We start from the raw sequence: 15296 nt of genomic DNA, 5'->3' as shown, positions 1-15296 counted from the left end.
CGGGCGGCGGGCCGGGAGCGCGGGGTGACCGGAGGCGGCGGCGGGCGGCGGCGGCGGTGCGGAGCGCGCCTGGCTCAAGCCCTGTCTTTGCGTTTCGTTGCAGAGTCCTTCGGCCAGAACTACCCCGAGGTAAATGTCCCGCCTGCCGCGGGGGCTGCCCCGGCSCTGAGGCTGCGCGGGCGGCCGGGAGGGAGGGAGGTGGTGTCCCCTGACGGCCCCCTCGGCTCTCGCCCCCGCAGGAGGCCGATGGCACCTTGGACTGCATCAGCATGGCCCTGACGTGCACCTTCAACCGCTGGGGCACCCTGCTCGCTGTGGGCTGCAACGATGGGCGCATCGTCATCTGGGACTTCTTGACGAGGGGTATAGCCAAAATCATCAGCGCGCATATTCACCCCGTCTGCTCTTTATGGTGAGGAATGACTTTTTTTTTTTTTTTTTTTTTTTCCTACTGAAAACTTACCTCAAAGTTTTAGTCATAACTGAGCTCCTAACGTGCCTACTCAGTGTGAAAGGCTTTCTCTGATTGTGGTTAGAAACTGTCTGTGTGTGTGTTTGCTGAGGGCCAGATGTTGTGATAACTGTCCAACAGCTCTCAACATCTGTTTGAACCTACTGCTGAAATGCAAGCAAGTTAAGGGGTGCTCAGCTGTGTTTTAGGATCCCATTATTGCTCGGTTATATTTTAAGTCTCTTCTAAGAGAGCTTGGAAATGCCTAATGAGTTTAGGGAGATTGGAACTCAAAGGAGCTGTTTTTCAGGCTGACAGATTTAGTTTAACCTGATAATTCAGTCTGATAATTTGTTTAAACTCCCTGTTGATTGTATACATTTGGCATTAAAAAAATTTTTATTTTACTTGAGTTGCCTCTTGTCTCTGTAGCTGGAGTCGAGATGGTCACAAATTGGTGAGTGCTTCGACCGATAACATTGTATCGCAGTGGGATGTTCTCTCTGGAGACTGTGACCAGAGATTTCGATTTCCTTCGCCTATCTTGAAAGTTCAGTACCACCCTCGAGACCAGTAAGTTCCGTGAAAAAACAGTCAAGTGCTCTTTTTTTGGTGTAATTAAGATTTATACAATATTTTACGGTGGTTTTTGCAAAGTGATTTTTTTAAATGCAATAGATACTTTCAGTTTACCCACTTTTTGTGATTAGAATGCTAATTGGYTGTTGTGACTGTTTTTATTATGAAAGTAGCAGGAAGGGATGAGAGCAAACAAAAAGATGATTCTTAAAAATGTGTGTATATGTCTTGTTGAGTTTACGAGTTTTTGTTTAAATGTGGAAAAGCTTCTAGAAAAACAGAGAAAATGAAACTACGCACCAGCTTAATGCCATTTTGTAATAAAGGTATGGAAGACTTGAGAATATAAGAAAAATACAGAGATATTCTGTATTTCTCAAGAGTATAAGAGAAGAAGAAACTGTTGGAATCTTGTTCAGCCTTAATACAGCCTGCCTAAGTAAAATTTCGATAGATCAAAATCATAAGTCAGCAAAGTTTGGGCAAAGCTCAGTTTTCAGAAATCTTCAGCATCGTAATTGCTAGTCTTTTCAGAATTTTTCTACTTCTAAGTGTGAAACAAAAAATTCCATAGAAGAAACTAATAGCTATTTTTTTTTTGGTGCTTAACAGAAACAGAGTTTTGGTTTGTCCCATGAAGTCTGCACCAGTGATGTTAACACTGTCTGACTCCAAACATGTTGTTCTACCTGTGGATGATGATTCTGATCTCAATGTTGTGGCCTCCTTTGACAGACGAGGGGAATACATTTATACAGGCAATGCCAAGGGGAAGGTGAGACTTACACTGAGCAGATGACACTGCTGGATGGAAGAGTTTAGATTACTACTACTACTTCTTTTTTATTTACTTTTTTCCTCCCAAGATGATTGTCATTTTTAGGTTACATTTTTTTTGTTTTAATGTACAAATAAGGTTTCCTGAGTGCCTCCTGAATAAATGATATTGTGTAGATAGGATCTTTCTGTGTAAAGCATCTCATTTCATCTTTCAAGATTGGTAGCTTATAATTCTTTGTGTGAGTTAGGTCTTTCTGTTGCTGCTATACTTGATTTTACTTGTACATAAGCATACACGTACTTTGAAAGGAAGTTTTGTCAGAGGGGTTCAGAACAATATGTGTCTGCTAATTTAAGCCATGATCTGTCAAAAAAATGGTCCTATGTATTTCACTGATAGTTATAAGATGGCAGAACTGCTTGTATGAGTTTCTAGAAGTAGAAACTATAGTTGCAGAATCCCAGCTGTTCTGGTTTAGGTTGCTCAGGTTGCTGTTGGCCTGGTTAGTAGTGATGCGAAAGGTGCTAGAAGGAGAATGAATCATAATGAAGATATTGATTGCCTTCTCTTTCCTTAATCTGCAGATCTTGGTCTTAAAAACAGATACTCAGGATCTTGTTGCTTCCTTCAGAGTGACAACTGGAACCAGCAACACCACGGCTATTAAATCAATTGAATTTGCTCGGAAAGGAAGGTGACTTACCTCATCTGTCAAGTGGTGCCTATAGACAAAATGAAAGCTATAAAGTGGATTGATAAAGTATAGAAAGCTTTAAAAAGGCCTCAATTCTTTAATGGAACATATTCTGATATATCTGTATATATTTTTGATTTCATAGACTTTCAATGCAATGAATGTTCTGTGCCCTTTTTCCTACAGCTGCTTTTTGATAAACACAGCTGACCGGATAATCAGAGTGTATGATGGGCGTGAAATTTTAACCTGTGGACGAGATGGGGAGCCTGAACCAATGCAGAAACTACAGGATTTAGTTAATAGGTAAGAGGTAGCAAGATGAGTCAGCTTGTCTTGCCCTATTGGAGGTTCAGTATCTCCTTCAGTGTAGTGGAAGAACTTGAAATGTATGTCACAATTTAATTTGAAGTTCAGAAATTATTTGTGGATGGAGATTATAAAATATCAGCCTGAGGAACAATCCTACTCTGTAGTCCTCCATTCTCCATATTGTGAAGTTTATTTAGCTAGCCGCTTTGAACTGTAAATTTTTTTACGTGCAGGACACCGTGGAAGAAGTGCTGTTTCTCTGGGGATGGTGAGTACATAGTGGCAGGTTCAGCACGACAGCATGCCCTGTACATTTGGGAAAAAAGTATTGGAAACCTAGTGAAAATCCTCCATGGGACTAGAGGAGAGCTGCTTTTGGATGTAGCAGTAAGAATATATTTTTTTTTTGTTTCTTGTTATTTTAAAAACTAAGTTTTCCTAATTCCATTTACAAATTAAGCGTCTCCYCTTTTTCTCTTTCAAATAAACCTAGTGGCATCCTGTCCGACCGATCATAGCGTCTATTTCCAGTGGTGTAGTGTCTATATGGGCTCAGAATCAAGTGGTAAGTGTTTTTAAATCTCCTCCTTAGGAGGCTTATCAAGTGGTCTCGATCCAAGTAGACTGAATTATGGCATATGGAAATCCTTTAGGACTATTCTTATTAAATACCAATTCATCAAGTTCTGTAGGTTCACCTGTCTGAAATATGTTTGTTGTCCGGTTGAATGTGAGGAGGGAAYTCATAATTCAGTTGCTGAATGTAGTTGAGCTTTGCAGAGAGCTTTTACTACCATCATTAGAAATACTTTGTGYGTGAGTGGTGTCCTTCTGAATGTGCCGTTTGAATAAGGGAAACCTGAGTGAATGACACACAGTGGTTAAACGTTAACAAGGAGCTTTGATTTTTAGGAGTAATGAAGACGTACACTGTAGTATTTAAGGAGTATTACAATGCCATATTTGTAGAAGGAACTMACTTGTGCTCTCCCTAACTTGCTATGTGGTAGTGGACCTGAAAGGGACTTGATTTTTTTGTGAGCTTGCATGTGGCTTGGAAGATTTAGATGCAGAATGAGATCGTGATTGCATGAGGTCCTCACTGTGGCAGCTGTTCCTTTGCATAAGGTAAAATTACTCTTGAATTTGTGGTTTAGGAAAACTGGAGTGCCTTTGCACCTGACTTCAAAGAGCTAGATGAAAATGTTGAGTATGAAGAGAGGGAATCAGAGTTTGACATTGAAGATGAAGATAAGAGTGAACCAGAACAAACAGGTAAAGCATAAACTGTATCACAAAGGTGTGGCTGGCTAGAAATTCATTTTTTTTTCCAAGTAATTATAGTCAAAATATGTGGCTATACTAAAAATTAAAACTAATGATCCTGGTAATATATAAGGTTGCTAAATTGCAGACCAGCAGTGGGTAAATGAAGATATATGAAATACTGAAATTAGTACAATTTCTAAAAAAAAAAGGTATTCAACAATTGTTTAAAAATGATGACCTTTTCTAATATATATTTAGTAAATAGATACAACATTGCTGTATGGGCTTGCTCTCGAGAGAAATAATGCTGGATTTGAAGTAGTAGCAACACAACTTGGCCACTTGGTGGTGCCAAAAAATTATGCACTGTGAAAGGCTATAGCTAAACCAAAGAAAGGATGATTGTTCCCAGCATACCATAGACCCCTCTCTCTTTTCCCTACTGTCTTTAATTCTCCGTTTCCCTGATTCTCAGGTGCTGATGCTGCAGAAGATGAAGAAGTGGATGTAACTAGTGTGGATCCCATTGCTGCCTTCTGTAGCAGGTGAAAGAATGTATTTTCTTTAAGAAAGGAATATGAAATGTATTGTTAAGATTCTGTTTCTAGTGCACTTTAACAAGCTTGTGTTTGGATTTTGTATGTTCTTTGGGTAGTGAAGTGCAGGATTTTATGAAAAGCAATTTGTGGAAGCTAAGGTGTATCTCTGTGTCTGGAGATCTCTGTGTCTGGAGATTGCTGTGTTTCACTGCCTTAGTTGCTGCATAAACAAGGCTTAGGTTTCGGTTTTTAGTCTGGAGGAAGAGGATAGAGAAGAGCATACGATAAGAGACCCGTCCCTTTGTTCTTTCCTTCTTATTCTCTGGGTATCTCTGAGAAACTTCAGACACTGTTTTCATTTTCTTTCTTTGTCCCAGAGTCCCTGTTAATCACCATCAGTCTTGCACAGGATGGCACTGGCAGTCTGACCATGACACTCTTGTGACATGCGGCATGCTCTAGCTCTACGCATTRCAAATTCTTACCTTCACAGCATTTTTACTTCTTAATCTCTTTGCTCATAGGGTCAGTATTCATATTGGGTTCTCAGGCTGCAGAATGCTTTGGTCAGTTACTTAGCATGGATGTGACAGCAGCCTGTGGAGACAGGCATTGGTTTGTAGATACAAAGAAAAAAGATACTAAAGACCTTAGTTTATAATTAAGGCACTTTTTTGTCTTCTCCATAGTGATGAAGAACTGGAGGACTCAAAGGCTTTGCTKTACTTGCCCATTGCTCCTGAAGTGGAAGACCCAGAAGAAAACCCCTATGGTCCTCCACCTGATGCTGTTCAGAGTTCTTTAACTGATGAGGGAATAGGTTCTGAGAAGAAAAGGCAATCCTGCTCTGATGGACCTCAGGCACCAAAGAAGAAGCCCAAAACCACCAACATTGAACTACAAGGAGTACCTAATGATGGTGAGTAGAAGCTGCCATTATATTAATACCTATTCTGCTCCTGGGATGATTTTTAGCTTTGCCTAGTCTGAAGGCCAGGAGTTCAGAAGATCACTCTTTAATTTTCTTTTTCCTGTGAGGGTATTTCTTAAAATAGTCATTGGTGGTCCCCAACTCTTTGCATTTTTTTTTTGTTCTTTTTCTTTCTCTCTCTCTCTCTCTTTTTTTTTTGGACACTTAGTAAGCCAGAAATGAATAAAGACATCCTGAAACTGTAATTTGTGATGTTGTCTGTCTTTTAATTTGTCAGCCTTTTTTTTTTTTTAATAGAAAAAGCTTGTTCACTACATCACTTTTCCTGTCCCTGGAATATGAAAATAATATTAGAACTTTAGACTCAATCAGTGGAAATAATGTATTGTATAATTATTAGCAGTTTAAGACCAGTTCTGTTAGAGTTTCACGAGTAGAAGTAAATGTAGCGAAAGAAATCGTTTCTGATCTATGCCCCTGAGTTTTGTCTGGAAGCTGGTGAAGACAACAAAATCTGCAGTCTCTCATGAAAGAAACCCTTTCTTCAGTCTGGATTAATTTTCATCTTTTGGGGATTTGGGTTTGGATTTTTACTCTAGGTTTGGCTGAGCCATCTCCAGCTTAGCCTCTTCTGTGTTTATTCCTGTGTCATGGACTTGGTGCCAGACAGATGATTGGAGAATTTTTGTCTGATTTCTAGAAACCAAACTGACAGCTTCTGTGCAGTGGTATTTATTTTATTTTTACAAATATCATCCTGTGACTTGAAGTGATTTAAGTATAAAAATGGGATGCTAACTAAATGAGAAGTAGCCGTTCTGTTGGATGCTCTAAGGATCCTAACTGCTGGTGTAAGTGTCCAAAGGGATAAGTCATTTTGGTAACATTGTCTCTCCACAGAAGTCCATCCGCTGCTGGGTGTGAAGGGAGATGGTAAATCCAAGAAGAAGCAAGCAGGCAGGCCTAAAGGATCAAAAGGTAAAGACAAAGATTCTCCATTTAAACCGAAACTCTACAAAGGGGACAGAGGTGCTTTACCTCTGGAAGGAGCAGCGAAGGGTAAAGTGCAGGCGGAGCTGGGACAGCCTTTGGCAGGTAAGGACCCAGCGTGAGCGTTGTTGGCTTGCTTGGTGGCCTTGCTTTGTACAGACCCTGACTTAATATAGTCATAGCATTTTATCTTCCCAAATGGCACTTGCTCACTAAATGTTTATCTGCTGTCAAGGAYAGGMAAAATTTTCTTTCTTTTYTTTYYTTTTTTTTTTTAAGTGGAAATGCTTTCAATATTTTTCATAAAAATGATATTTATGCATGTGTTTTTGCATATAAAGAGCATGTAGCATTTTTAATAGAGATTGAGTATTACTTCAAAAGCAAAAAAAAAAAAGATAATTTCTGTCAGCTCTTAAGTTCTTAATAGCATGCAGCTTTTCTGGGTAGAGTTTAGCCAAAAAAAAGAAAATAATGAAGGATTGTGAAGCTAAAAATGACATTTGATGCCGTGGTTAATACTAGGTGGTATGATAAAGAGCAGAAAAGTTCTGTAAGCGGAACTAGAAAATGGAGGAGGCCTTTATGGTTTTAAGGGATAAAAATACTGCACATTGACTTAGAGGATATTTATTTTTCCTATTCTCTAGGTCTGTTTTCAATGAGCTAATCAAGGTTTTCTTTTTCCCCTCAGCGAATTGGAGTATTGTCTGTTTTAAAGGGTTCCTGCCAAAATGCATACCTGCAACTTTCCACTAGGCAAAGCCTAGTGTCTTTTAAAGGACTGTGAAGAAGATTGAGTGCCTCTAATGGTCTATTTGATTAAAGAGACCCAGAGATAAAATTCAGGATMTGAATGTTCATTTCTAGCTATGCGGCAGTGTCAGTTAAATTCCAGAGAGTACAGTTCCCATAAATGAATTTAGGTTTTGGTAATCTTTTCTACATCTTTCTGGTCATGTTTTGTTTTTCGTACTATATCAAGACTATTTGAGTCACCTGCGTTGGGGTCCAAAATTAACATTTCAAAGGAAGATTGGTTCTCAGCTGACAGCAAGTGTTTCCCATGTCTCTCATTTGCTACATGAGCTTGTTATTTGGAAAAAGTTCATTCAAGCATGGTAAAGGAAATATGTAGACTCCATTTTTTTATTTTAGGTTGTAGAAAAGAACTTGGGATTGACATATAAGCAGTTTCAAAGGCATGATGTAATTAATATATCAAATTTTGCATTTCCTTGAACTCAGCAGCTGCTGCTGTGGATTTTAGGCTGTACAGAATTGATTTCTCCCCCACTGCCTTGCCCCTTCCTTCCCTCACTGCTGATCCTATGTTACCCACCTTGCTCATTGTCCTTCCTGCTCTGCTCCTGTTATGTTGCTTTTACTGGTATTGATAATTTGCCTAAAAAGGGGACATGATAAAAGAAACTTGTTGCTACAGGGCAAAATGTAGTTGTTGTTTTCTGGGTTTCCATTTAATCCTTTGACATATTGCACCTTGCAGAATCCAGAAATTAAAACAGATACTAGTCAAAAAGATCTTCAAACCTTGTTCCAAGTCCAGGAGGTGTTGATTACGTCTAGTGTCAGATTTGCCAGACAGGGTAATTCTCTTTGATTTCTCAAATAATTGTAGACCATCCAGTATGTTTTAAATTAACAGTATAATAGTAACAGATATCTGGATCYTGAAGATGCTCAGATGTCTTTGCTGGCTTCTGTTCTGCATCCTGACTGCCCTATTGTGTCATGTGGGATGAACCAGACTGGTTTGAAGACTGCATGAGCATAACTGTTAGTTTCATCAGTAGGCCTGTTAATTGCTTTCTTTTATCACTTACAGTGCRGCTTCCAAAAACAAATTTCAGTGATTATTTGCTTTTAAGAAAAACTGGACATTACAACTTTTGTGTTTAGGCAGCAGTGTAAGAAGTCTGTTTTCACATCAGTGGTTTTAAGAGCGAGTTTTTTTTTCACTGTATGTAATTTTATTTTTAACTTGTTTCACTAATTTGCTTGATCTTTCTTTGTAGATAGATCTCTGTAATTTCTTCTTGAAGCTTGTAATCACTATTACATCAGKCTTTTCTATAGAACTGCAGGACAAATATTAATCCCATTTTCCCTGGCATCCTTAAATGAAGTAGTATTCAAGACAGACTCTTTTCTTATTTTTTTTGCACATCCATGTAAAGTCCTGTTTGGGAGGTTTTTGTGTGTGATCTCATGCATTTATAGTGATGTAGTCCAACTTGCTGTTGGACTGTGGAATTTGATGACAATGGAATTTCACTTGTTAACTGCTGCTGAGCTTGGGATGTGCATGTCTGTGCCAGTGGAATTACTTTTGTTTTTTGGACAGGGTAAAATGGAAATTTCTTTTTTTTCTTGTGAACAAACTAGTTGAGATTAAACTCAAGTTCCCAGTTTACTTTACCTGTCTATTGGAGAGGGCAGAGCTCTTAATTTTTTTTTAATCTTTGATGTCTGTAAGCACTTAAGGGTGTTTTCCATAACTGTTCTATAGCTTGGTTGAGCTATAGACAGATAATTAATATTGTTATGCTGCACTTCTGTCTCTCAGTAGGATCCATTAGTGTGCTCTTTTCTACTTCCATACTGTTGACTTCAGAGGACCTAATGAGTCCTAATAACTCAGAGTTCCTCAGCTACCTTGTCTGTGCCCTCAAATACAAATGCAGAAATACTGGAGATCTTAATTTGCCTTAGATAGTAYCTTGTTGATTATATCTTGATCTGAAAAGAATGGCTTTATCTGGAAAATCCTGTTCTTTCATTTTTTTTCTGGAAGTGCTACCATATTTGGTAGTCTCTGGTTTCTGGTAACATCTGTTTATGAGCTTGATGATTTATTTTTCACCTGTTTTTGATCTCTTTAGCAGGTGGTGCAATCTCAGAATTGTTATGAAGACACTCTTCTTTATCTTCCTGTATTCTTTCCTATATTGGCACCATAATGTGGGAAAACAGATGGAAGCGCTCAGTCAGAATGGACTGACTTTAATACAGCAACCTGATTGTTCATGGATTCAGGGAGTGACTTTTATAAGAAATGAATTATAGAAGAGGAAACGGCCTTCATTCCTTCTTAACTGCCTCTTCATCGAACAGTGTAAGATGCTGACTCTCAGGTCATGTGATTCGCAAAGAGACTAATTGGACTGACTACCTTCATGTTGACATGTGTAACTCTTTCTAAAATGAGCTGGTACCCAACACTCTGCCACTCCAGAGCTTCTCAACCATTGACTTCTAAGCATTTTTTTGTTCCTGGATGGAAGAATACCCAAAGTGTGTTTTTTATTCCYGATGCTGTATGATTGTATATCCTCCAAACTTCCATTTCTTTGCTGTTAATTTTCATTTCAGTGAGTTGTAACTGTGCTCCTTCTATACCAGCTGCATTACCTTATCAGCTTTTCTGTAGCTCAGTGTGATGTCTGCTATGCTGACATGCCTAGTGAAACACTGCTGCTGATTATGCACCAGGTTTGATTTAATCTTAAGTGGATAGAGATTTCGTGAAGAATCAGGACACCCTCTGAAGTCTACAAAGAATGAATCTTAATATTGTGACTATTTTAGACAAGAAGGATGAATCTGCTTTTGGGAAAATGAACAAGAGAAAGTAGCTCTAGATGAAAGACTCAAAGTTTATATAGACTGTCTTCTAGACAGTAATATGAAAGGTTGTGCTGGCACTTTCTTTCTGTCTTGCAGATGTTTTTATTCTGTCTCTTTCCTGTTATGTGCCCTACTAGAAGTAACTGGTTTCCTCCTTAGCTGATGTGTGCTGGCAGTTAGAGAAGAAACAGAGCCAATAKTTATCCTAGTTCAAACAGTAGTTTTCCAGCTTCTCATCTAAGACTTGAAAAAGATGAGAATAACAGCCTGAGTATAAAACAACATACAGATCTTGAGTTTTTAAAACGCTTATTTTCTTTACACTTGTGGATCAAGAATAGATGAAAGATGACTGCTAGCAGCTTATTCCCAACAGTGCTTTGATTTTTTTTCTCTCAATAACCTGTGTAATGTTTTCCTTCTGGAAATGGAAAGAGACAATTTCTCCATCCCGTACGTACAGACCCACACTTCTGTACTGAACCAAAAGCCTGTTAAAAGAAGATCTCTGTTCTTTAATGCCCCCTGATTTGTAGATGTTTTTGTAGTTCCCAGGCAATTACTTTCAAAATTTTCCCAGACATAATTATATAAATTATGACTGTATGTTTAATTTTTCAAAATATCCTGCTGCAGCCAAGAAGAAGAGTCATAAAGATATTTATTAATTTGCAGTTGTACATACACAGTAGTTRCATGAGATTTAAATATGGAAAGAGAGCAGACATTTTAAATCAGAACTTTTTTTTAAAAAAATATTTTCATTTATGGCTTTGGTACAGTGGCCTGCTTCATTTGATGAAATTAATTCCTGTGGTGAATGATGTTAGTCTTCCTTGTCCTTTTTGCTTCTAGGACAACTCACAACTTTGTGGAACACTGTTAATGTCAAATCCATCCATATGTGGTGTGTCTGAGCCCAATCTAAGCTTTAAAGATGCACAGGCAATGGTTCTCAAGATTCTTTTAAGCGTACAATTTGCCACAGGCTCCAGCTTTCACTTCTGTTAAAACTTCTTTGTACAGTGTATATGTCCTTAGTTTATTTCCTTCCATCTTTTATTTTTTGATATCTGTAGTTTTGTACAATATTTGTCAGATACAGGCTTGTCAGTAGCATATAGCAGTGATGTTAGTTCTTGTGTTTGTAAATAAAGAGGTATGTTTTATTTCCTAAGGTTGATGGGCAAGTCTTGGCTTTTCCATATATCAGTGATTGTTTATGTTGTGATAATGTCTAGGAATCCTACAGTACAGCCACAGTGCAAACACAAAAATAGAGCGCTTTCACTGCAACTGGGGTGTCTTTTATAGTGCGGCGTTTGCTTGATGACATTCCTCAATAGACAGGAGTAAATCTCTAGTACAGTAAAAGTCCTGTATACCTGAGTGCAACCCAGAAACTGAGACAAGACATGGTAAAAGAAGAACTGAACACAAAGTGTGCTGGGTGTAGAGTACGTTACTGTTGAATGTTGGGATTGAATGTGAAAAATAAGTATATCTTCAGAAGCCCTTATTTTAATAACTTAGTGTCAGGAAGAGAAGGGTAGATATCTGTTAACAATACTTTTGAAGAAAATAGCAATCTTTGGGGCTGTCTAATTTGGTTGCTGGTAAAGAGACACTGATTATTGAACTGTTCTGACCATAGTTCAATTACTCCATCTGGAAAAAAAGGACTCTTTTTATATATATATACATATATATATATACATATATATATATATATATATAAAGAACTTTTCGTAGTGCATTATTCTTTTGAGACACTTGAGTACTTAGTAAATTATATTAGGAAGTTTCTCTTCATTCATTCTACAGCAATGGCAGCATACAAGTGGTTACTGTTTTACAAATACATCAGCGGGAACCTAAGGGTTGTGGYTCTGAGAATGGCCCTGTGGAGTCAGTCGCTGCGCTAGGTGCAGAGCGCGGGACATAAGCTCGCAGCTCCTTTAAGCGATGCCGTGAGGTCAATGCCGTTGACTCCCTTTTGCGGCAGAAAGGCTGAGCGTCAGGAGCCTAATAACACACTTCTATGCTGACGTCCTCATCTCGGAGGCCCTAGTTTGGCTGCAGGCTTTGGGAGTTCTGGGTGTTCTTTTCTCCGGGGTCACGTAAGGAGYTTTTTGGCCGTGTTCTGGTCTGTGACATCAGCACCGCTTTCCCGGGGAACGTGGGCTCACGGAGACGCAAGGGACTTGCCTGAGGCCTGCATAGATATGGAAATCATCAGTGATAACATATTCTTCGTTTTGCCTTTGGTCTCTAGGCAGTCTGATGGCATTGAAGTCAAAATCTTGTTTTTGTGATCTTGGTAATTTGGGGAGTACTTTTGATTTTGGGATATGCAAACATAGGACAGAACTGTACAGGTATTGTGTAAGTAGTTATGATTTCCTTGTGCTGACAATGTTACATTAAAAGTTCCCGTAATGATTACCCATCTCATTTTTAGTTTGGTGGGAAAATTAAACTGGAACATGACTACTTTACAGGAGGAAATCTTCTAAAATAACATGTAAAATCTTAGAGAGACTAAAGGAGGGTGTCAAGGGGATGGGGACAAACTCTTTTCAGTTGTCCCATGTGACAGGGCAAGAGGCAATGGGCAGAAATTGAAGTGCCGGAAGTTCTGCCTGAACCTGAGGGGGAATTTCTTCACTGAGAGAGTGACAGAGCACTGGCACAGGTTGCCCAGAGAGGTTGTGGAGTCTCCTTCTCTGGAGATATTCAAGGCCCTCCTGGATGCAACCCTGTCTAACATGCTCTAGGTGACCYTGCTGAGCAGAGGGGTTGACTAGATGATCTCCAGAGGTCCCTTTCAACCTTACTGGTTCTATGATTCTATGATTCATCTTTTATAAATTGTCGGTTCCTGGAATATAATGGATTAAAACATGCTGTTACCCTACTATAGGAACTGGAATTCATGGTTTACATGCTGACTGACATAGTAATATGTTGCATTTTCTTTAGCAGTGTTATACTTCCAGCCTATCATGTTGGAGGATTTTTCCTAATGGAAGCATTAGGTCGTGAAGATGATGCTGGTGAAATTTCAGAAAAATTTAGTTTGAATGTTTGCAAAGAATGATCTGTGTTTGTTTGACTGCTGAATTTGTATGGCTTTCGAAGGTAGGATATCTAATTGACAACCTTGATATGACGACCTTAGAAAACAGCCTCATSCTTGGGATATTAGCCCGTGCTTTCTATCTGCCTTTGATAGCTTCCTATAAAAACGTTACTATCCCAGCAGAGCTGAAGTCGGTTGTAGCTAAAGTCTCGGTCAACACCACATCCTGCAGTGTGACCTGTGGGCTGGGCTTCAAAGTGGAGGAGATGTGTGAGATCACTCCCGGCGGAGAGAGGAGGAATTGTTCCTTACGCAGGTCGGACTGCCTGACCAGCTGGATTTGTGGCTTACTCCACTTCACCGTCCCTGTGGGCAAACCATTTGAGATCAGCTGCCTGAGCTCAGATGCGACTGGCATTGATAGCCAAGCCTATATTTACACGTGGAGGCTTGCCCGAGGCCTCATCACGACAAATGATGTGCTGTTCAAACCGTTCAAAAATGCTGACTCTGTCATCAGACTTTCCCCTACCAGAGAGAGTGATGCAGGGACTTACCGATGTGATGTGCAGCTGACGAAGACGTTCAAAGTCATCAAGAGGATCTACTTTGGGGTCAGAGTGATCCGAAGTGACTTAGTGGATCTGAACTTTCAAAAATCCTTGACTTTGGAGCAGAAAATAGCGGAAAATGAAGAGGAAGGAAACAAACAAAACATCACCCACATAGAAATGCGACAGCAGCAGAGCTCTTGGAAGAGTAAATTGTTGAAGGAGCCCTTGATAGGAGTTGGAAGTGGGGTGATAGGTGGTGTCTTGGTGAGCATAGCTCTCTACTTTTTGCGGAAGATTTGGAGAAGCAATGCTACAGAGAAATGAATTCAGTTTTAATGCAATTTCTTGGTCCTGTCTTGTTTATTGTAACATATGAATAACAATATTCATGCGGTATTTCATGGTGGTGTTGGTATTTTTTCTGGCTGACATGCTTTATTAAGCTTCACAAGTGTGGTAACAGGTGAAATAAAATTGGTGAGTTAGCACTGGATTGTAGAGCCAGAGCTTGAGTCCTAGTGGTGTAGTGTTGATAATACTTCCAGACAGGGCAAGGCAGTCAACCTCTACACTGTGCAAAAGGATGGTTAATGTGTTGGTACTCCTGTAGTGATCCAGACAGGAGTTAGGGGACACTGGCAGCCACAGAAAATTGCCCACTGCTTGCCACTGTTTTATTGTACTGCTCTAACCGGTCTTTATTCTCTCTCTCTCTCTCTCTCTCTCTCTTTAAAGCTAATACTTTGGGATCCTATTTTGGGTTTTTGTTATGTTTTTTTTTTCAAATTTCTTCTGCCTTGTGCAGGCCTCTGTGGTGATGTGAGTTGACGCAGATTACCCATTTCAGTAGGTGATGTTTGTCCAGCAAGACATGCAGAGAAGTGAGGGCTTCTTCAAGCTGGACCTAGACACCAGGTTTCCTGCCCGCCTTCTGTCCTGTCTATCAAATCCAAGTGGTCCAGTCTCAGTAGTTGGGAATGTGAGGACCATGGGTGGAACACCACTGCCTGCTTTCTCTATAGATGTTTAAAGTTCTCTACTGGAGCCTGGATAAATGTAAGGTAACTGTAAGGTAAACTCTGTGTAGTTTAGAATAGTGAAGCAGGATGCATAGCACAAGCAAATCTTCAAGCACCACTGCTTAGGAATATGCCTGGATGCTTTCATGGCAACTCAGAACTGAGCTGTTCCCTAAAATCTTAGAGGGGAAGGAAGGGAACGAGTTCATTTAGTCTGTGGATTTTTCATTTCTTCTAATGTTAATAAGTATAAAACATGCAGCAACTCAGGGAGTGCAGCTGTCCTTGGTAGCCAAATTCACAGAGGGACCTATTAGGTGTTTTCTCTCTAGTTTCTGTCTCTATTTTACAGTAAACAACTATATTTACTAAGTATCTTCCTTTTTATTTCTTTTTCTGTTCTTTTTATTTCTTTTTCTGTTCTTTTTATTTCCTTTTCTCCATGAA

The 15296-nt window shown here is 39.4% G+C and overlaps 2 protein-coding genes across 2 annotated transcripts; both read left to right on the top strand.

Annotated features, from left to right (window-relative positions):
- The first annotated feature begins 85 nt into the window (after positions 1 to 85).
- On the top strand, positions 86 to 11531 carry RBBP5 (RB binding protein 5, histone lysine methyltransferase complex subunit). The gene is made up of 13 exons (XM_085300363.1): positions 86 to 129; positions 240 to 412; positions 884 to 1024; positions 1643 to 1805; positions 2396 to 2505; positions 2692 to 2811; positions 3051 to 3204; positions 3311 to 3382; positions 3975 to 4092; positions 4562 to 4631; positions 5315 to 5544; positions 6457 to 6651; positions 9453 to 11531. The coding sequence occupies exons 2-13, from the start codon at positions 270 to 272 to the stop codon at positions 9476 to 9478; spliced, it is 1542 nt and encodes a 513-aa protein (XP_085156489.1). The 5' UTR covers positions 86 to 129; positions 240 to 269; the 3' UTR covers positions 9479 to 11531.
- Positions 11532 to 13245: 1714 nt separating this feature from the next.
- On the top strand, positions 13246 to 14226 carry TMEM81 (transmembrane protein 81). Its single transcript, XM_085300305.1, has one exon. The coding sequence runs from the start codon at positions 13291 to 13293 to the stop codon at positions 14152 to 14154; it is 864 nt and encodes a 287-aa protein (XP_085156431.1). The 5' UTR covers positions 13246 to 13290; the 3' UTR covers positions 14155 to 14226.
- Positions 14227 to 15296: the final 1070 nt, after the last annotated feature.

This window comes from Rhea americana, unplaced genomic scaffold (assembly GCF_003343005.1).
Source record: "Rhea americana isolate MKP2758 unplaced genomic scaffold, rheAme1 scaffold_163, whole genome shotgun sequence".
Lineage (NCBI taxonomy): Eukaryota > Metazoa > Chordata > Aves > Rheiformes > Rheidae > Rhea > Rhea americana.
This window is presented reverse-complemented; position numbering and strand designations above follow the sequence as displayed.